This window comes from Pongo abelii, chromosome 6 (genome assembly GCF_028885655.2).
Source record: "Pongo abelii isolate AG06213 chromosome 6, NHGRI_mPonAbe1-v2.0_pri, whole genome shotgun sequence".
Classification (NCBI taxonomy): Eukaryota; Metazoa; Chordata; class Mammalia; order Primates; family Hominidae; genus Pongo; species Pongo abelii.
Window position 1 is genome coordinate 153,392,159 of NC_071991.2, and position 21,990 is coordinate 153,414,148.

General features: G+C 58.1%; 1 protein-coding gene across 2 annotated transcripts; it reads right to left on the minus strand.

The window, feature by feature from the left end:
- Positions 1 to 8,943: 8,943 nt before the first annotated feature.
- SHH (sonic hedgehog signaling molecule) lies at positions 8,944 to 21,428 on the minus strand. 2 transcript variants are annotated; one of them, XM_002818721.3, is made up of 3 exons: positions 20,788 to 21,428; positions 15,285 to 15,546; positions 8,944 to 12,690 (listed from the first exon to the last, which is right to left on the minus strand). In XM_002818721.3, exons 1-3 carry the CDS (start codon positions 21,094 to 21,096, stop codon positions 11,864 to 11,866), a joined length of 1,398 nt encoding a protein of 465 aa, XP_002818767.3. In that variant the 5' UTR covers positions 21,097 to 21,428; the 3' UTR covers positions 8,944 to 11,863. The 2 variants fall into 2 exon arrangements, with proteins under 2 accessions (XP_002818767.3, XP_024105765.1); XM_024249997.2 differs by lacking the exon at positions 20,788 to 21,428 and adding an exon at positions 15,696 to 15,737 and having other exon boundaries at positions 8,971 to 9,209.
- Between the last annotated feature and the right edge of the window lie 562 nt (positions 21,429 to 21,990).

Here is a 21,990-nt window from a genome sequence, read left to right on the forward strand (position 1 = left end):
CCCTAATCCCTCCCTCTCTCCGTGATCCCTCCCTCTCTCCGTGATCCCTCCCTCTCTCCGTGATCCCTCCCTCTCTCCCTGATCCCTCCCTCTCTCCGTAATCCCTCCCTCTCTCCCTAATCCCTCCCTCTCTCCCTAATCCCTCCCTCTCTCCCTAATCCCTCCCTCTCTCCGTAATCCCTCCCTCTCTCCGTAATCCCTCCCTCTCTCCGTAATCCCTCCCTCTCTCCGTAATCCCTCCCTCTCTCCCTAATCCCTCCCTCTCTCCCTAATCCCTCCCTCTCTCCCTAATCCCTCCCTCTCTCCGTAATCCCTCCCTCTCTCCCTAATCCCTCTCTCTCTCCGTAATCCCTCCCTCTCTCCGTAATCCCTCCCTCTCTCCGTGATCCCTCCCTCTCTCCCTAATCCCTCCCCTCCCTCTCTCTGTGATCCCTCCCTCTCTCCCTAATCCCTCCCTCTCTCCGTAATCCCTCCCTCTCTCCGTAATCCCTCCCTCTCTCCGTAATCCCTCCCTCTCTTCGTGGCCCTGCTCTCCATCTCTCTGTGGCCCCACTCTCTCTCTCCCTCTCTCTCTCCCCCCGCTCCCTGTGTCTTCGTGGCCTGTCTCTCTGTCTCCCTCTGTCGCCGCACACTCATTCTCTCCAAGATCCCCCTTCTCTTCATGGCCGGTGTCCTCCAACACTCCCGCTGGAGCTGAGGAGAAACCGTTCACCCAAGCTCCCCGGCTCTGCCTCTTGCCCCGGGGAAGGAGTGTCCACACCCCGCCCACAAGCTCCTGTGCCTTACTTGCCCCACGGGCCCTGTCCCAGGAGCCCTCCCCTCTTCTCAGAGAGGGATTTGGTGTTTAAGCTGTGCCTTAGATGTTCTCCTCCCCTAGGCTAGATATTTCTATTCCAAGCTATCGCTCTCCTGCTCAGTGCTTTAGATGCCCCTGAATTGAGGTGTGGTCGGGAACGCTAATTCCAACCCAGTGTGAGGCTGGCCCTGAAAACAGTACCCAGCCCTTCTCCCCTCAGGCCTCAACCCCTGCCCCTCTGTGCCTCTCACGCACTCGTGCACAGGATGCACACTCACAGACGCTCAGACACACATATGCACACTCACATTCACACACACTCATACACACGCACGCACATTCACACACACAAATGCACATCCACACACACATATGCACCTTCACAGACACATATAGACACACATGCACATTCACACACGTACTCACACGTGCAGAGTCACACATACACATACATTCACACATGCGCATTTACTCTCACACACACACACACATGCACATTCACAGACATAGACACACATGCACATTCACACACACGTGTGCATTCATTCACACACATTCACACACATGCACATTCACACGCACGTGCACATTAACACACATACACACATTCACATATGCACATTCACATACGTGTGCACACTCACACATTCACACACATGCACATTCACACGCACGTGCACATTAACACACACACTCATACACACACATTCACATATGCACATTCACACACACATGCATATCCACACACACATGCACATTCACAGACACATATAGACACACATGCACATTCACAAGTACTCACACGTGCAGTCACACACACATGCACATTCACACACATACAAATTCACATTCACACACATATGCACATTCACACACATAGACACACATGCACATTCACACACACATGCACGTTCACTTACACACATTCACACATGCACATTCACGTGAACATGCCCATTAACACACACATACACACACATTCACACACATATGCACGTTCACACATTCATACAGACACATGCACACTCACAGACACATGCACATTCACACACACTCGTCCACTGACATATACACATTCACACACTCATATACACCATTCACACGCACACTCAGACACACACACACACACTTCACATGCCCACACACATATGCACATTCACACACACATGCATGCACACACAGACACATATGCAGACACAGACACTCAAACTCACACTCACACATGGACACATTCACACACTCATACACAGCCATCCCCTTGGACATCCCAGTGGCTCCGGTGGCAGCCAGCAAATCTGTGTCTCTGTGGCACGGACAGAGAGTGGCCAGAGCCCAGTCTCTCTTGGGAGGCCCCAGGGACCCACCTGCTCCTTGGCGGAGGCCAAGGTCACAGGCTGCTGGAGGGGCAGGAGGACCCGCGGTGAAAGCCCACCCCAGACGCTGGTGGGGCTGGGCAGTAGGACACAACGTGACAGGGAGAGCCACTGGGTGTGCCCAGCCAGGGCCTGGGGCAGGTGTGGGAGGTAGGTAGGCCTGCCCTGGTCTAGCAGGTCCCACTGGAGGAAGCTCCCTCGGGCTGCTCAAGACAATGAAAGCCTCCACCCTCTGTCTGGCACACTTGCAGACAGAAGTATTTTTAAACTTATTTCCCTGACCTAAAAAGGGTCTTTTTTGACTGAACACCTAGTCTTTGAGGACTGACACCAGCACTCTGCCTATAAATAGCTTCGCTCGCCTGCTGGGAGGGTCGCTGTGGCTGCTGTGGTGTTCAGGGACAGCTTGGGCCTCTGCAGGAGTCTGGGGACCTAAGGCCACCTCCTGCCGTGCCTGTGGCCCCAGCGTGGGGGTCACATGGAGTTATTTTAAATTACAGAACTGGGAAGAGGTGCCAGGGTTGGGGCATGTTGTCAGCTGGCATTCTGTTGACCATGCCCAGGCAGGTGGCTGAGACCTCCCCATCTCACAGCTGCCTCCTTGCCCTCACCCTGGTTGGTGTTCACCAAGGCTGCCTGGGCACCTCAGCCTGGGGATCTGATGGGCTGTGAGAGACAGAGGGACTCAGGACGGGGGTGTGGGCAGGACCAGAGACCCACAGTGGCCTGTGATGCCTTGGATGGGATCCTAGGTCTGTGCATTTTAAAATTAGTTCATCGTCTTGTGCTCTGGAAGTGTGTTCCTTACATTGAACTAGGAAAATATAGCAAATAGAACAAATCTGCCTGTATTTTTTTAAGTTACTGAAGTCCGGCTGGGCATGGTGGCTCACATCTGTAATCCCAGCACTTTGGGAGGCTGAGGTGGGTGGATCATCTGAGGTCAGGAGTTCAAGACCAGCCTGGCCAACATGGCAAAACCCCATCTCTACTAAAAATACAAAAATTAGCTGGGTATGGTGGCAGGTGCCTGTAATCTCAGTTATTTGGGAGGCTGAAGCAGGAGAATTGTTTGAACCTGGGAGGCAGAGGTTGCAGTGGGCTGAGATCGTGCCACTGCACTCCAGCCTGGGCAACAGAGTGAGACTCCATCTCAAACGAAAAAATAAAAATATAAATATAAATAAATAAAGTTACTGAAACCCCACCACGTGTTGGTGTGCTGCCTAATTCCAGCCAATGCTTCATCTTATCAACAGCTGAGATCTCTGTGGGCTGCATATGATCTGTCTCTGCCTTGGACCGTTTTGATGCATTGCCTGGGAACTTTGTACATTCATTTATCTTTTTCCACAGTTGTAATAATTGCCTGATGATTTCAAGCTTTTTTTTTTTTTTTTTTTTTTTTTGGCTGAAGTCAATTCTCTGGGCAGCGTTCTTCCAATCCACCTCGTGGAAGTCCTGGGCACATCTCAGCCACTTCTCTTTCCTTCTCTTTTCTCTTCTCCTGGGGTCTTTCCCTCATGTATGCTCACAGCCCTCCCAGTGGAGCAAGGAAACTTCCAGTGTCTAGAACAGAGAGGGAGCTGTGACCAGAGGAGAGGTTGGCAGGGTTGGCACATTGGCTGAGGGGTCTTGGGAGAGGTGCCTGTGGCATACCTGCCCTGGAAGGGTGGGCTGCGCCTCTGCCCCACTTTGCCTGGCTGGCTGGGTGTCCAGGGCAGGCGCTCCCCAGGAAGGGGCATCCAGGGCTGGGGCTTCCTCACTACTCCCTTCTTTCATTCTTGATGTGGCCCTGGACACAGAGCAGGGACTTTAAAATTGCTCCCACAACCCACTAGTGGGTCCTGAAATCAATTAGTCGCCGGCTTGAATAAAGAGACGATAGTGCGGTGTAGGGTAAATATTCTTGGCAAACTCTGGCTTTGGTGTGACACATGTGTGTAGGTGCTGCAGTGAGGGTGTGCTCCAGGGTGTGTGTGGCCCGTCATCCCACACGGTTACTGCACACTCAGCCCGACACGGTTTCTGTACATGTTATAAGCAATCTTCCAGTAGGTTTTTATTTCTGAAATTTTTTTTGTGACAAAGGAGAAAAAGCTGAAAGAGGTGGTTTTTCAGATCCAACCTCAAGGCAGGGTATCCCTGGGTTAGCTGGTCAGCATCCAGAGAGTGGGGCCTTCTGTGGCGCTGGGGAGGGTCTCCTATCCCAGGACGGCCAGCCTTGGCCCATTCCCTTGGTCCTCCTGATGCTGGCCTTGCGTTGCCGCCTGCCTAGGCTGGGACCCGGACTTCTAAGCACTTGCTAGTGGTGGGGCAGCCTTTGTGTTTCACCAACCTGGATTCCAGAAGAGTGTTCCTTAGGATCAGCAGAAACGCTCCATCTCTTCACCTGGGTTCTCTTATGTCCTAGAACGCTTTCCACCCAGGCTTTGACTACGAGAGGACACCACCTGTCCCTGTTTCAGAGTGAACACTGTTTCTGTCCACGCACCTCTGTCCAGGGCTCGGCGCCCCTCGGCCTGGCTGTCCCATCCCCTCCTCCGCACTCCCAGAGCCCTGGCCTTCCCCGCCTGGCACATCTGTTAGTTCAGCCTGAGACCTACTTCTGGAGGTAGAGAAGATGGGCTGGAGGGAAGGGGCTGCCGCAGTGGGTGGGTGGCCCCGGCCAAGTCTGTGCCGCTCCGTGCTCCCCGCGAGACCTTGCGCCCCCTCTGAGACCCGCTCTTCCATCTGCACAGAGGGAGTCGTGGTGACAGGACGAGGTTTCCCGTGGAACCCTCAGGACAGCTCTGGACGCTCGGGACTCGGTCGCTATCAGGGTCAGATGTCAGAGGTGGCCTTTGCCCTCTGCCCTAAGCCAATACTTTTCCTGATTTCCAGATTTTTCGATTTCTTTCCTCTCTTGTGCTGACGGCCGGCACCATCCCTTCACTCTCCCACGCCCCTTCCTCTGTGTTTTTGGCTGAGGCCTCCTGCGGGTCCCGGACTCAGGGCGGCCTCTCCGGGCCGGCCCCAGCCCCCCGAGGCTGAACTGACCCCTCTGGAGAGAAAGGCGCCTGACCCCCTGGCTCTCATCTCGCTGCCCCTCCTTGACGCTCCCGTGGGTGGAGGTGGCCTGTAGTCATCTGCCCTCGCTTTGAAGGGACTCTGACGCCTGCATCCTCAAGGGCTCACGTGGGCTGTCGAACCGCAGGCTGCGGCCCCGCGGCGTTTCCCCGAGGCGACCACCAGAGGGCGCGCGGACTCCACCAGGGCAGCGCGGGGACGGCTCCCTCCAGCCACCGCTCCCTCCAGCCCCGCGCCCCAACTCCAAGGCTCCCTCCAGCCCCGCGCCCCAACTCCAAGGCTCCCTCCAGCCACCGCTCCCTCCAGCCCCGCGCCCCAACTCCAAGGCTCCCTCCAGCCCCGCGCCCCAACTCCAAGGCTCCCTCCAGCCCCGCGCCCCAACTCCAAGGCTCCCTCCAGCCCCGCGCCCCAACTCCAAGGCTCCCTCCAGCCCCGGGCCCCAACTCCAAGGCTCCCTCCAGCCACCGCTCCCTCCAGCCCCGCGCCCCAACTCCAAGGCTCCCTCCAGCCCCGCGCCCCAACTCCAAGGCTCCCTCCAGCCCCGGGCCCCAACTCCAAGGCTCCCTCCAGCCACCGCTCCCTCCAGCCCCGCGCCCCAACTCCAAGGCTCCCTCCAGCCCCGCGCCCCAACTCCAAGGCTCCCTCCAGCCCCGCGCCCCAACTCCAAGGCTCCCTCCAGCCCCGCGCCCCAACTCCAAGGCTCCCCCCAGCCCACGGACCCCGGCTCCCCCCCGCCCCCGAACCCCGGCTCCCCCCACCCCACGACCCGGCTCCCCCCAGCCCCAGGCCCCAAGTCCCTGGCTCCCTCCAGCCCCGGGCCCCAAGTCCACGGCTCCTGCCAACCCCGGGTCCAAGGCTCCCCCGAGCCCCCGGACCCCAGCTCCTCCCAGCCCCAGACCCGCGGCTCCCCCTAGCCCCAGGCCTCAAGTCTCGGCTCCTTCCAGCCCCGGGACCCCGGCTCTCCCCAGCCCCAGGACCCCGGCTCTCCCCAGCCCCAGGACCCCGGGTCCCTCCAGCCCCGGGTCCACGGCTCCCCACAGTCCCAGGCCCCTAGTCCTCGGCTGCTCACAGCCCCGGGCCCCAAGTCGGCAGCTCCTCACAGCCTTGGGACCCTATCTCCCCCTAGTCCCGGGCCCACGGCTCCCCACAGCCCCGGGACACTTCTGGAGAAGAAGCCAGGAGCTGGTCCAATGGCAGGTGCCACCTGCACCCAGCACCCTGCAATTCTGGGGAGAGCATGGAGGTGCAGGAAGAGGACAGAGCCCAGACGTGGGTAGGTAAAGTCCCCAAACACCCACCCTGTGCTGCCAGTGCCTTTTACACGCAGAGGCTGTGGGGGCTGAAAGACCACGGGGAGCCCTGGCTTGACCGGGGCTGGAGATGAGGAGAGCACCGGCCTGCATCCCTCGGAAGCCGAGTTGGAACTGCAGAAGGAGCCTCCTGCTGCAGTTTGCTGGTGTTGGGTGCAGATCCAAACTGTGGATGGGCTCCAGGGCACGCCCAGGGGTGGGTGGCTGCTTCTCTCGCGGGTGGTGCCTGGCGCTCTGCAGCTTGGCGCTGGGGGAACCAGGCCCAGGATAGTGCCCCAGCCGGAATCTTTGGGAGGTAGGAACCTGGACACTGGGCCGAGGCTCACTCCACCCTCCGAGGCCCCAGGCACAGGAGGGAAGATTGTGCTGTCCCCTGCCACTCACAGAGCAGTAAGAAGAACAGCAGCCATTAGAATGGCGCGCCGTGGAGTAAACACCTGCAGGCTCAACCGTGCCTTGGCTTCCCGGGCTGCGCGGAGGCTCTCATCCTCTTTCTGAAATGGCAGGGACCACATTGTCCTCTCCACAGCCCCATTCCTCTGCGGAGGCTCCTGCCTGGTGGGGCCTGCCTGCTAGGTGGGCCGCCTGGGCCATGAGAGCCGCAGAGCTCTGGCCAGAGGCCTTCAGCTGGGATTCTGAGACCTAAGCCATGGCGTGAACAGACGCTCAGGGGGTGGGGGCCTTGACGCTCCTCGCAAAGGCAATGGGTTTGTTTTGCTGGCTTTAGGTTGCAGGGTTCTGAGGCAAATCCTTACGCTAACCTCAGATCTGGAGGAAGGAACTTTCCCGAGCGGAATGGGCGTTGCTGTCCACTTCCCCTGGAAGCAAAGGCTTGGGTCCTCGCCTGGGATGGAGGATTCCATCCAGGAATCAATTCTGTGTGGGGGAGAGTTTTTTCCTTTGATTCCTGGCATAATCTCTCTTCTACTATATCTTCAGTTTTCTGATGTTTCAACACTCTTGTTTCAACCTCTTTACCCCATCTGAAAACACAGCTGCCCTCATCTTGAAAACCAAAGGTAGCCGTTAAAATGCAACCCTCCATACCCACTCTCATGCCTCCCTGCAAGAGGACCCAGCGCTTGTTTATAGAGTGAAATGTGAATTACAAATTTTTTGGTCTTAATTTGAGAAAATTAAGCTCAGCCAAAAAAAGAAAAGAAAGTCATCTCCAAATCCAGACTTCCTGTTTTCTCACTATGGGGTGATCTGCACAGATGAGAAGAGTAACACCGCGTGGCTTCTGCTAACTGCTCTGGGGACTCCACGGCTGTGTCTGGGCCCCGCCTCTTCTGCACAGGGTGTGCCTGTGAAGGGTGTGCCTCGCAGTTTAGCTCACACCTGATCAGCGTGGAAGGGTGCTGTTGCTCTACCAGACAGACGTGGCTGCCTCCGGCGTCTTCCTGGACTTGTTAACCTCCCGAGGCCCCTATGGCAGGAGTGAGGGGGCAATTCTAATTGAATTCTAATTGAGAAATATGCTGCAATTGTAGACAGGGCACTGTGTTCCAGCTCCTGCCCTCAGCCCCCAGCCCCTAATGCCAAGCTTGATTTCAATCTGAAATCCTAGAAAGAGGGTTGGCAAACTTGGGCAGACAGCCAGGGAGTAAATACCAGGCTATGCGGGCCGGGTGGTTTCTGTGGCTTTCCTCTGGGCTAGCGGAGAGGCTACTCCAGACAACAGTGAGTGAGTGTGGGTGTGTTTCAATAAAACTTTATGGATGGACACTGAAATTTGAGTTTCACGGAATTGTCACATGTCAGGGAATAGCAGTCTTCTTTAGATCTTTTGTTTTTAAATGTTTTAAGAACGTAAAAACAGTCTCAGCTCAGGGGCTGTGTGAAAACAGGCCTCGGACCAGATTTGTCCCAGAGGCCAAAATTTGCCCAGCTCTGTCCTGGAACATAAATCCCAGGGAGTGCCCGGAAACGGCAGGGCTCACGAAGGGTTTTGTGACTCGTTTGTAAGAAGTCATACGGAAGTCACTTCCTGGGCTTCTCAGCCTCCTAGAGTGGATCACCATCCGGAAGGATGGAGTGCCTGCGCCTAGGAAGAGCTGGCTCCCCACAGGCCCTCCAGCCTCCCGGGCAGGCATTCTGCTGCTTTCTTGCCAAATCTTGTAACTGACCGGCATTCCCTGCGTGTCTGCCCCATATTTCCCATGTGGGTGCGATGCTGACAGCTCTGTCAACTCCCTCAGACAGGGGAGTCACGTGCCTGCCTCCTTGCGCCAGTAAAAATTCCCAAAGCCTGACCAAACCCACCCATTGAGAGAATGGAGTCTGCACTCTCAATGAGAATTTCCTTCACAGTCCCAGCACTACCTCGTGGAAGATGATGAGAAACACAGATGACAGTTCGGGAGCAGGGTTCTGCCACATAACAGACACTGAAGAGAGTCTCTGTAATTTCTTTAATTATTCAAACAATAGAGCACAAAGATAACAGTTTCAAGTACATTGTGATACACGTTTTGACAGGAATAGATATGCATTTAGTAATGAGGGAGGCTGGCAGCAACCACCATGCATACATTTTGCACAAACTCTTGGCTCCGTCAACCCTGAATGAGAAGTTGGCGCCTCGTCCTGGCGGGGCTGGGCTGCACCCTCTTGATGCCCTGTACCTAGTTTCTCTAAGCAGTGGTTTCCTTTCCTTGCCTGTGAAAAAGAGAATTTTAAATATAAAGCAGTGGACGGATCTTAAGAAGATGGACCAGGAGGGCTGGGGACAGCACCCAGCAGCACAGACACTCTGCCACTGGGCCTGTCCAGGAGGGAGTACCACCCAGGATTCAGGATTTCCCATCTGGGTGAAGCTCTGCTCCAAGGTGCCCCGGTCACCAGCAGAGTTGCACCACGGCCTCAGGCACCTTGGGGCTTGGGCAACGCCCGGCTTCTCTCTGATCGTCTGGGCTGCACGGCCACGTTGCCAAGTCTGTCAACACAGCCAGAGGAGCTGCTGTGCCCAGTGCTTCTGGTTCACTTTTGACTGACTTGAAATCAGACTGAACTGTCAAAAGAACAGAAACCATCGCACTTCCTCCAAGATTGTAAACACCAGCCTGGAACCTGCTGACCACCTAAAACACCAAAGAAAAGTCTTTTACAGAAAAAGGCTGAGGACTGCTCCTGTGCAGAGGGCCTGGCCCTGTGGAGGCTCCAGAGGCCCTGTGCCATCCATCTGGTCACACACCCTCCGCGGAAGGCCACTCAAGGGCAGACCCTCAGCAGAACAGACCCTCAGGGACTGGGCCCAGCCTCAGGAGCCAGCCCCTGCCAGGTGGGGCTGAAGTCTTTTCACTCCTGTTCCCTAAGCCTGGGCCGCCTTCCACACAGGCTCCAGCTGCTAGGAGGCCCCAAGCTCATGCAGTGCAACCCTTCCAAGGCCCAGCCTGCTCAGATGATTCGGCCCAAAGCACAAAGCATGGCAGACACCTTCCGTAAGCCAAAGAACTGGGAGTAGTCCTCCACCTGCGACCCTGACAACCGCCAAGGGCAGAGACCCTCTTGGCCAAACCTCCAAAGCAGCATGAAGCATGGAAGGACCTTCCCCAGCCCAGCGCCCACAGCAGCATGCTCACTCAACAGGGATCAAAGTCCACGCCTGACCGCCATGTGACACAGACAACCAGCGTAGCCTGAGGACCTCAACAGCAGCCCCGACATTCCAGCGACTGGCCCTCGCCACTGTGGGCTTGCCTCTAGGATTTAAGGGGACCCTCAAGAAAAGAGGATAGGAGCTTCAGAGAAGATCAAACCGGGTCCTCTCTTCTAAGGATGCTTTCTGGAAGGGACACAACAGGACCTCAGAAAGCAGCAATGAGCCTCCTTCCTACAGATCAGAGAAGCACAAACAGGGTCAGGCCAGGGGTCTGCCCAGCAACCACACACAGGAGTCCTAAGAGAAGGTTCTTGGTGGCCGTCCCCAGGCCACCTCCTCTGGGCTTACACATTAGGCTTTGCTAGTTAAGGAGTGGGGTGAGGGGGACAGCACAGTCCCCACGAATGGCACCCCCAACCTTTGGGAGCATAGGAAGAGCTTCACACAATAAATACAAACAGAGCTGAGGTTTCTCCAGCCATGAGAAGAAACAAGTTGGTTTGTGTGCCTACTTTGGTTACCTAAGTCAGTCAGTCTGAGTTCACAGTATAAGCAACACATCTAAATTGAATATTGGGAGCTCCTGTCAGCTCTAGGTTTCCCAAACAAAGAAGCCAAAAACTAAAAGAAAAAGGGCTGCAACAGGAATTCTTAGTTATTAGATACTAAGCGGTCTGTGCATGGCACATTTTATTTCTATAAAACTATTACAAAATATTCAAAAATACATTTTAGTAAATTTACAGCGTTATTTCTCAATTTATTAATGCAAAAACATCCTTTGTTTTCTCTGTACAAACTGCAGGCTCCATCCTCGTGGGCTCGTCACTGTGTGCGCCTTTAAAAAATATTATTTTCTAATAAATTCTTTGAAGTTAAAAATAACAGAGTTCTTCCAGTTTGTCCAAAAAAAAAAAAAAAAAAAAAGAAAGAAAAGTGTGTGTGTATGTTGTGTGTGTAACAGTCTTGGCTTCCAAGAATGTGGCAAAATGGTGAATACAAAGGGAATATGAAACCATAAAGACAACAGAGGAGATGGCTGTTACATCGGAAACTAGTTAAATTAAAATAATATATTTTCATATTTTACACTATTTCAAAAATGAAATGTAATTCAGTTAAGTATTGATCTCTCAAAAAATCTAATTTACAATTCTGTGTATAAAAATATAATTTGTGGACCCCCATGAAGCACGTTTGAGTTTGCACTTGCTGAGAAGCAGGAGATGGAAGGGAGGGATGGCGGGGACAGAGGTTTGCTTTCTGACGGCTGGGACGAGGGACATGTAGAAAAATAGACTCTGAGCAGGTTGCTTGGCCTCACAAAATAATCTTTCCCCCGTGAGTACAGTTCACATGATCATAATAAATTATCCAAGAAACAAACTATTTAAGGCTCTTGAAGGTCCGGTTCATATTATTTAAAACATCTATTCATACCAAACAAATAAATAGCCAGGAGAGGAGGAAAAAATAACCAAAATAAAACAATAACCAAAAAAATTCAAAAAATATATATCAACTAAACACAACAACAAAACTTCCCGGGGTCCTTGTTTCCTTAGACTCTACTTTGGACTGTCCTACTTTATTATTATTCTTATTATAACTCAGTCTGGTTCGTGCGCTTTTTCCGAGTGTCTTTTTGCTTTGCGTTGCTGTTGCTGCCCCGCCCCGCCCCCTCCCGCGCCCCTCCCCCGGCCCCCCGGCTTCAGCTGGACTTGACCGCCATGCCCAGCGGGTGCAGGGCCTCGCTGTCCAGGAGCCAGGTGCCTATTTGGTAGAGCAGCTGCGAGTACCAGTGGACGCCCGCGGTGGCCCCCGCACCCGGAGCGTCGGCAGCACCTGGCGCGGGCAAGGGTACTCTGCCGCCGCCGCCCCCGCGGTCCCCGCCGCCGCTGTCCCCGCCGCGGTCCGTGCGCGCGGGCGCCAGTGCAGCCAGGAGCGCGTGCGCCAGGCGGAAGGGCGCGAAGGCCCGGTGCGCCCAGCTGTGCTCCTCGATGACCGCGTAGCACGAGGCCAGCACCCGGTTGATGAGGATGGTGCCCTGGGCCGTGAGCGGCGCGTAGGCGCCCGCGGCCTCCTCGCGTAGGGTCACGCTGTGCACAGCGGCGGGCAGGAGCCGGCGGTCCCCGTCGCGCTCGGCCACCACGTACACGCGCTGGCCCGGGCGGACGCGGCTGGCGAACAGCGCCCGAGGCCCCAGTGCGCCCCCGGAAGGCGGCCCCGAGCCTGAGGACGCCTCGGGCTCCCCGGCGGCCGAGTCGTTGTGCGGCGCCACGAAGAGCAGGTGCGCGGCGGTGAGCAGCAGGCGCTCGCGCGGCTCCCGCGTCTCGATCACGTAGAAGACCTTCTTGGCGCCGTCGTCGCGGTCCAGGAAAGTGAGGAAGTCGCTGTAGAGCAGCCGGCCCTGGTCGTCCGCCGCCAGCACGCGGTCCCCGGGGCGCAGGTCCTTCACCAGCTTGGTGCCGCCCTGCTCCAGGTGCACCGTGGCCGAGCCCGGGAAGCAGCCTCCCGATTTGGCCGCCACCGAGTTCTCTGCGGGTGAGGAGAAGGGAAAGAAGAGAGGACAGGGCATTGAGTTCCGAGAGGGAGGCGCGTCTCGGGGAGGTGGGCGCACGCTTGGTGCCCGCGCGCCTAGGCCAGGGGCGCGCAAGGCGCGGGGCGGGGTGATTGATTCCAGGCGGGTCCCGCACAGACCTCCCTCCCCCAACCCCACCGCCCCAGGGACAGGATTCCGACGCAGGCACATTCCTTAACGACTCTCTAAGTCTGGGCTGGCGGTGACAGAGGTTGGCTGGCGTTTCCTGCAGAGGCCGGTGACACTCTTTCCTTCCGCCTTCCTCCAACCCCACCCCCAGCTCCGCACACACCCGGCCTCGCCGCGAATCCATCCAGAGGGTGTTTGCTCTGCACTTGGATTCCTCAGGAAGCCTCCTTGAGCTCCCGCGGGCGCCGGGCGCACCCTCCTTCCCTCCCGCCCCGGCGCGGGGCGCGGCGCCTGCTCACGCGCTCAGCACCCGGGCTGCGCGACGGAAACCCCTGGCCCGCCTGCCCGCCTGCCCGCCTGCCCGCAGCACCCTGCCGCGCCTCGGCGTGGGCCTGCGGAGGGGCGGGGGCGGGGAGTGAAAAATAGCTGCAGTAGTTGTAGCAACTGGACAAACATTCCAGAGATCGGCCGAGGTGTGAAAATCCGAGGCTTGTGTGGATTTTCTAATTAAAATCCAATAAAGGGCCCAGCATTGTCATTGTGATTTCTGGGATAAACAGGAGACACCTTTGGAAGGGGACACTTCCATTTTCTCCCCTCCCTTTTCTCAGCTCACTCTCTCCCCAGCTCGCGGGCCTCCCCCTCCCTATTTGCTCAGGTGCAACCCCCCCTCCCCGTGTGCAATTCACAAGCACTATTTGCACAGCCAGGCCTCTCTTCCAAGCACTCAAGATGTGTATTTGAATTTTAAATGGCGGGGCCTGTTCGGAGCGCTGGAAGCGCCGGGTCTCAAGGCCCCTTGACTACCCGCTTTCTCGAGCCCTCTGTCGCTCTCTGAGGCTCACTGTCCCGAGGACAATAATTGAAGTTGGGGCGGAGCGCAGGGGGCCGGGGAGGAGGGCGGGGAGGGCCGTCTTCTTTGCATTCCAATCTCCGGGATCATGCTTTTTGCAAATAGAGATTGCCAGAAAGAATCTTCCTGCTGGAATTACAGGGGGCTTTTAATCTTCTCATCGGTTTCTCTGGCATGAAGTGCGGGGCTGGCCGTTGGAGGCCCTCCGTAGCCCCCCGGAATGCGACCCCGGGCGCTGGCGAGCCCGAGTCGTCGAGTCGCACGGCCCGGCTTGACACGCTGCGCCCCGCGCCCCCGCCCGTGTGCGCAGAATGCCAATGAGCGGCTCCCGCGCCGCGGCTCTGCTCTCCCGGCGCGATCCGGGGGATGGATTAGCGCTGCTCACTTGGGAGGAGGCCTCCGGGGACCCCCGCTAGGGGGACCCCGCGGGCAGGGAGCCGGGGAGGAGGTTTTGCGCAGGGCGCGCCCTGGGCCCAGGGGCCGCCGCCAAGCCCGCGAGGTGGGGGCGCCGCCTCCTGCCTCCCTGCAGCCGGGAGCTCTCCGGGCCTCACACCCGCCCCTGCCGCCCCCGCTCCACGCCTTTGCTTTCTGTGGGGACGAGAAGCCACTCTAGCCTTTACCTACAAGTGTGCCTTGACACCTTAAATGTGTTTTCCTACTAACATATTGCCATTAACATGGAATTTAGGAGACAAGTAGGGAAACCTGGAAGGGGGTTGAGGAAGGCAGAGTTTCCCAGAAATTCACCGTGAACGGCTTTGCTAAACGTGCCAATTTATGCGGGCAGAGAAGAGCGCTGTGCACACAGCCTCAGGCCGGAGGTTTGCATGCGCGCGATGGCGCCTCCTCCACGGCTGTTCCTCGCCGGCAACAGCGTGTGGCGTTGCAGGCCCAGAGAAGGCAGCCTCGCGCCGACTCGGGCCCCCTTTCCGGGGCCTGCCCGCCGCCCAGGGCGTCCCAGCCCGGGCTCCCAATAGGAACGCAGGCTCCGGGCGCGCGGCCTCCAGATGCTGGAGGTGGTTACCCCTGGGTTTGCTGCCGCCCACCAGGCCTCTCCCCAAAGGCTGAGCAAGTGAGCAAAGGCAGCTTAGGATCCACGGGCGCCCGGCGGGGAGGAGCCAGGACGCGGGCTCCGGGGCAGGACAGACACCCCTGCGCTTGGGATAGCGGGTGGTGGCGGTTGGTTCTTAAGCCCTAAACGAGAGGAAGGAGCTCGCCCAGACCTGGCTAACCGCGCAGGGCTGCCTTCCCTCGCCTGGAAGGGCCTAGCGCCCCTCCCCCAGTCACGCTTTCCCACCCCCTGCAGTGGGGGCTCCAGAAGCGGGCAGGAAGCCACAGGACCCCACCTCGGGGCATGGAGAACCTTGGGCTCTGTGGCCTCAAAGGTAGGGGTGATTTCGAGGGCCCGGCACCTCACAGGGCAGGTTCCCACCGCGGAAACGCAGTCATCGCCCAGCGCCCCTGCTCCTGGCCCTCAGCCTCCCCCCAGGTTTCTTTTTCCCTTGAATCAAGCCGAGGTCCGCCAATCGCCTTCCGTGGGGCGGATCCGGGGGGCCAGGGCCAGCTTACCTGCTTTCACCGAGCAGTGGATGTGCGCCTTGGACTCGTAGTACACCCAGTCGAAGCCGGCCTCCACCGCCAGGCGGGCCAGCATGCCGTACTTGCTGCGGTCGCGGTCGGAGGTGGTGATGTCCACTGCGCGGCCCTCGTAGTGCAGAGACTCCTCTGAGTGGTGGCCATCTTCGTCCCAGCCCTCGGTTACCCGCAGTTTCACTCCTGGCCACTGGTTCATCACCGAGATGGCCAAAGCGTTCAACTTGTCTTTACACCTCTGCGAAGACAAGGGGACCCCCACCGACGGACACGTTAGCCTGGGCGACCGCCACTCCTCCCGGCCCCTCCGTCAGCCTTCCCTGCCCAGTGTCAAGGCACGAGGGCCATGCGGAGAGGTGGGGAGACGGGGGTTGGAATGGCCCAGACACACCGAATCCCGGGCCCTGGGCTGGGGAAGAGGGACAGCATTTGCGGAGGAGCGTGGAGGAGCACGTCCTCTCAGGGTAGAGCTGGGGGCCTTTCTCCAGGTCCTGAAACAGCCGATGCTCCTAGCGAGGCCTAAGAAGCAAATAAAGTTTCTCTGAAACAAGTGACCTGCATGTTTAAAACATCAACTACGGGACCCTCCAGGGGCACCCTCTGGGATACCCGCCCCGCCCCCACGTTGCCCTCCACTTCTAGCCCCCCTTCTAGGGCCCCTTTCTCCACCTGCGCAGCCTCCACCTTCTCCCCGCGTAGAATCCCTCACAGCAGGCCTGACAGAGACCTGGGTGCAAGTTCCCAGAAATAAAGAAAAACGCACTGCGCACTTCTTCAAGAATTGAAGGCCTTGCATTTATTTGCCTCAGGCCCTAACCCTATCCGAGGCAGAGGGGAGGCGAGAAGCCACTGGCGGGGCTGCGGGGTGGGCGGGAGCCTGGGTGGCAGGCGGCACAGGCCGGGGCCGGGACAGACATTCTTTATCTGGACAGCCACATTCTTTTTGCCCGTCGAACTCTTTTCTGCCTGGCTTTTCTGTGGTCTGATTGTGTTTCTTGTTTTCTTTAACCTGTTCCCTTCCTCCCCTCTTGTTTTCTTGGCCCCAGCGTAGAATGGTGTCCAGCAAGTTTGAAGAGCAAACTGAAGAGGTGGAGGGAGGGGGAGGGGTTTGAGAGGCGGGGGAGGGGAGACAGGAAGGCCTGAGGTCTCGGAGTCCTCCGCCTGGGGAGTTTCCCAGGAAGTTGCCTAGTAGGAGGCAGGAAGCACTGACTAGGCAGATGCAGACGGGGTTACCTGGGATTCGGATTGTGGGGGTTCCCCTGGAATTCTTGGGTCACTGTCAGATAAGGATGCGACAGAAAGCAGTTGAATCCACTGTGTGTGTTTGTGGGGGCACTGACTTGCTTCCTGGATGTTTACCCTGCTGCTGCTGGTGGGACACGGGATTTAAAGAGGGGGAACTGGCACAGATGACGATGGTGGCATCCCCCAAGAAGCTGCGCCAAGTGGAGGCCGAGGGGCAATTTCAAGGTGACTTCTGCAGAGGGCGGGGCTGACCTCTAACCTCCTCCAGTCTGGAAGGATGCTCTGCTTGGAGTCTGGTTGTCGCGATGGAAGGACAGCTTCTATCCAGGGCCCTAACTGTAGCGTGGGTGGGGGGACTCTTTCGAGAGGGTGGGGCGAGGACGCTGGCCCCAGTGCTGCCGCGCTTTAAGGGGACATGACAAATTGCGCAACAGGAAAAGTCCTATGTATCTGGCAGCAATAAAAACCAGTAATATGGTTGTAGAGTTAAACATGCGACAACTGGGGGTGGGGTAGGGCTGGGGGCCGCCCTGGTAACAGGTCAGTGCCTGCATGTTTGTGGGCCTGCCAGCAGTTAAAAAAAAAAGTCGGAAGGGCAGAGTTTGAGTGAGGTCATCTTGAGGATTGCACGCGTTTTACATGAAAATCAATCAGTAAACCAGGGTCAGTGTAGAGCTATGATGTGAGGCCCGTTGGGCGCAGGCGCACACCACCAACACGCACAGGGACCCCCATGCAAGCCCCCCACCCCACCGCAGCTCCCTCCCCTTGGGCTGCGCCGAAGAAGCTTTAAACAGCTTCCCAGGAGGGCAGCCAGGGAGAGGGCGGCAGGGTGAGGAGGACCCGGCCCCCAGCTCTGTGAGCTGCGCCACTTGGGCAGGCATGGAGAACCCCGGGCAGGGAGACCCGGGCCGAGCCGGGCCGCGACGGGAGGTGGCTGCGCGAGTGAGGGGCGGAGGCCGAGGGTTGCTGGAGTTGGCGCCCCCGCCCCTCGCGCCCTCCCCCGGCCCGGGCTCCGCGCGGCCTCGGCTGGCGGCCTCTCTCCTCCGCCCGCGCTGGGCGGGATTGTCGCAGGCAAAGCCGGGAAGCCCAGGCCGGTTATTAATTCATTGGGTCGTGTGCCGCGAATCAAGCCCGACTCTGTGCAGCCACCGTGAAGCCCAGCAGGGCCGCCGGGGCCGGGCTTTGTGTCGGCGGAGGCCAAGTTGTTCCCCACGCCTGAGCTCCTGCCTACCTCCCTGATCTGCGAGCCGCGCCGGCGACTGTCACAGCCAGCAGCCGGTGGGCTTCCCCCAGCGCGGGGGCGGGGGCGTCCCAGCTTCAAGACAGCCGCAGCCCCTAAACGCACCTCTCTCCACTGTTCTTTCCCCCACGCTTGGTGAACAGCCCTTCCCCAAACCCACACCTGAGCGTCTTTCCTGGAGGCCCCAGAGCGCACATTAAATCTATTTAGTGTAGCGGCTTGGGACCCCACTCCAGGCTTCAGTCCGGCCCTCTGGCCTCCTGCCCCTTAGGAGCCCCCTGGCCGCCAGCACCCTCGCCTGGCACCCTAGGCCCGCGCGGGGTGAGCGTGTCTGTCTGCGCTTTCCTCTCCCGGGTTAATATTAACTGGCAGCTCCTGCGTTCCAGAACTGCTTTGAAAGTTCCACTGGGGACGATCTCGCCATGGTTGAGGGACTTGGGCGGCAGTCACATTAGAGACCCATAGACAGGGAAGGAGACAGAAGAGGAGGGTCACGCACCTGGGGCAGAGCCTAGGTGGTTATTTAAAATGAGGGCGGCCGAGCAGGCTCCCCAAACCTCCCGCAGGCCTGGGGCTCCCCTGCCGCCTCCTTCACCCCGCCCCTGCCCTCAGCACCCGAGCCTCCGCCTTCCCCATCCCTTCCTCCCCCACCCTTAACTCCTGGAATCGGGAGAAGGAAGGTAGGGGAGGGATCAACTGGGGATACCTCACAGACTGCCAGCCTCTACCCCCCTCGGTTTTAGGGGACCTTTGTGGGGTCTGCCTGATAATCCCAGCCTGGCTCTCCTCACCCAACCCCCACTTGGGCCGTCCTTCCCCCTCCTTTTGTGTTGGGAACGGGAATAGCCACTGCCCAAGGAAAAAAGTATTTGTTTTCGTTTCGTTCGTCTGAGGGAAGTTGACAGAAGGTCAGAAGTTCAAATGCTGCCTGTGCGCGCGGCGGCGAGAGTGGCCGGGCGCGGGGCCGCTGGGCCCTGCGTCCCCGGGCAGGGCGGACGGGGGTCGGGGGGAGGCCCCCGGGCTGGGGGCTCCGGCTGGGACGCGGAGGCCCAGAGGCCGGGCAGGCGGCGAACTGGGGAGGGGGGCGCGTCCCAGGGCAGGCCGGCGGAGCCCGCGCTGCGCCCCGGCCCCTGCGCGGGCACCCCTATCTCCGCTCCCCCGCCGCGGGGGTCACTACAGCGAGCCCGGCGCTGCTGTTAGCTCCTGCGGTGCCTGCGCTCCCGCGCGTGGAGCGGCAGAGCCCGTCGGCTCCAGCCCAGCCCCGCGCGTACTGAAACCCTAGCCGCGGGGGATCGATAACCCGGGAGTAAGTGGGGCTGCATGCGTCTGCCTCGCTGCGCGGCTCTGTGCGCTTGCAGCTTTGCAGCAGGGCTGCAAGGCCCAAGCCCTGGGAAGGCGTGCGAGCCCAGGACCCCTTCTGCGGTATTGGCCTCTCGCAGAGCAGGGCAGAAGCTGACCCACTCTGGCTCTGGGACCTCGGGTGTCCACGCCCCCGCCGCTGTCTCCGCAATGCCTCCCTCCTCTCGGGTTCCGAGGGACCCTGGCAAGGCCCCTCCTCCGCGGGGAGCGAGGGTGACGAGAGGATGGGCGCCCCGGGCTAGCCGGAGAACTCCCTCCAGCCAGCTGCACGCACCGGGCACCCCATGGCCCGTGCAGAGTTAATTGTGGATCGCGCTGCTCTCTGGCACTGGCGCGCGCGTCCACACTCGCGGTCCAGATTTAAGGTGGTCGGGAGCAGGTGAGGGAGAGCAAGGAAATCAGGACCATTTCCCATTCCTTTCCTTTCCGACAGCTGGAGCAGGCTATCTTGCCTGCCCCTCGCCTTTCTCGGCCTCAAGCAAGCCTGGGAATCGGGTCGGGAAGCAGGGCGGCCCGGAGGTAGCTCCTCTCTCCCTGCCGTCAGTACCCTCCCCCTGCACTTGCGCCCCACCAGCGCCACTCCATCAGCCGCTGTGCGCACCTAGCCCTAAAGGTAGGACTTGAATATTTTAATAGGGCAATAAAAAGGATGTTGACCTATATTTGCAAGGAAACCCATTTCTGGCTTCAGTTATACGTGCATGGAGTTTCAGAAAGTCTAGAATTGGCTGGGAGATTGGCAGCTCAGAAATCTCAAAGGAGGTGGGGAGAGAGAGAGGAATTCATATTTTGCTTGGCTTCCCCTCCCCCCACACTAATATTTATTCGCTCTTAATTCTTATGCAAGCAGGTTGAAAACTAAAGTGATGCAATGCCAATAAGTTCTAAGTCCCTCCCCTAAGGTACCTCGGGCTTGGAAGAACGAAAGAGCATCCTTAAAGAAATATCAATACATTCACACTCTGATGGGCACAATTGCGGACACGCAATCGCAAAGCCAGCTCTGCGATACAGCCAGGCACCCAGGGACGGGCGGAGTCTCCTCTGGAGCCCCTGCCTTTTGTCAGAACCGCCTCCTGGCTTCTCCAGTTGAGAATTCTTTGGTGGGGAGGTGCGGGTGGGGGTATTAGTGGGAAAGAAAACCACAGAGGCAACGGGAAACGTGGGGGCTCTGAGCTCCAATGCCCAAGGCTACGTTCGTTCGTTCGTACAGTGCCCGGAGACCGCTTCATGTTTGTGGGAGGGGGATTCCCAGCCTCTCCTTCCGTTTCCACTCCTGACTTGGAAAGGGCCGACGCCCCCAAAGTGAAGGTCTCCCCAAGTTCCAAGCTAGGGCAGAGGTAGGATGGGGAAGGCCATTGTAGCAAGACTCATCAAATCAGGGCCATAATGAACCACGTCTGTTACCGTCCTCACCCCCACCACACCCTAAACTTCTCCAGCTGGACCCTTGACCTCCATTCTCCTCCAGGAAGAGGAAGAGATGGGGGGCGGGCAGGTGGGTGGGGAAGGAGCGGGTGAAATCACCTTCCTATCTGCCCGAAGAGCAAACAGAGTTAAGTCTGGAAGTGTTCGGCTTCTCGTAACCCCCTGGAAAGCCACACATTCCACGCCCCGGCGCTGGGTTCCTACCTGAGTCATCAGCCTGTCCGCTCCGGTGTTTTCTTCATCCTTAAATATGATGTCGGGGTTGTAATTGGGGGTGAGTTCCTTAAATCGCTCAGAGTTTCTGGAGATCTTCCCTTCATACCTGCCGCTGGCGCCTAGGGTCTTCTCGGCCACATTGGGGATAAACTGCTTGTAGGCTAAAGGGGTCAGCTTTTTGGGGTGCCTCCTCTTCCCGAACCCCCTGCCCGGTCCGCACGCCAGTCCCGAGCACACCAGCAGCGAGGAGACGAGGACTAGCAGCAGACATCTCGCCAGCAGCAGCATCTCGCCCATGGAACTGATGACTTCCGAGCTGTCCCCGTGCGGGTCCGTGCGCGAGTGCGCGCGGCGGGTGTGTGCGTGTGCGCTCTCTCTTGCGCTTTCCCTTCCTCGCTCCGGCTCGCCCGCTCGCTCGCTCCCTCGCTGGCTGCCTCGCTCTTTCTCTTCCTATATAACCTTGCCCGCCGCGGCTGCGGGGGACTCTCCACCGCTCTCCACCCAGACAGGGGCTGGAATGGCAGGCCGCCGGTCGCTGATAACGGAACACATCGGAGTTGGGTCGCGAGACAGCAATCAAAAGACAAAAAGAGTCTGATTTTAAATGGTAGCAAGCCTGGAGAGCTTGTGAGAGAGGCTGCCTTTAGCACTATATTATAGCTGCCAGGGGCGCATCTGATTGGCCAAAGCCGCACAAGCTTGTCTTCTGATGTTAACCCTGAAGAAGACTACATTTTTTTTTCTGTTGCTGCTGTTGCTTTATTTTCACCTGAAGGCTTCGAGTTAAAAAAAAAAAAAAATCTTTCCTAAGATAAAGGTGGGCGGGAGGGAGGAGCGCATGTCTTGTGGTAACAGCAGTTACTCCCGGCTTTGTGTACATCCTTGCGTTTCCCCCTGACTTTCCCTGGAATGGTAGGTGCTTCAGTTAAAACCAACTTAAGTTTTTAAAGGACAGTTTAAACCCCCCCAAGCTTCAGTCATCAAACACAGAGTCGCTCACACATTTGAGGGGCACAGCTGCCCAGCTGTTATTTAATTTTTCTTCCCCAGGGACTTCATAGTGCAGGCTGGCTCTCCCTGCATTTTGAAGAAAGAGGACTGAGCCCCTCCTGAAGACTCAGCCTCTGTGGACCGAGGATAATTATGAGTGACCATAACTTAAAGCACTGGTATTTGAAATGCTTTAAGCGC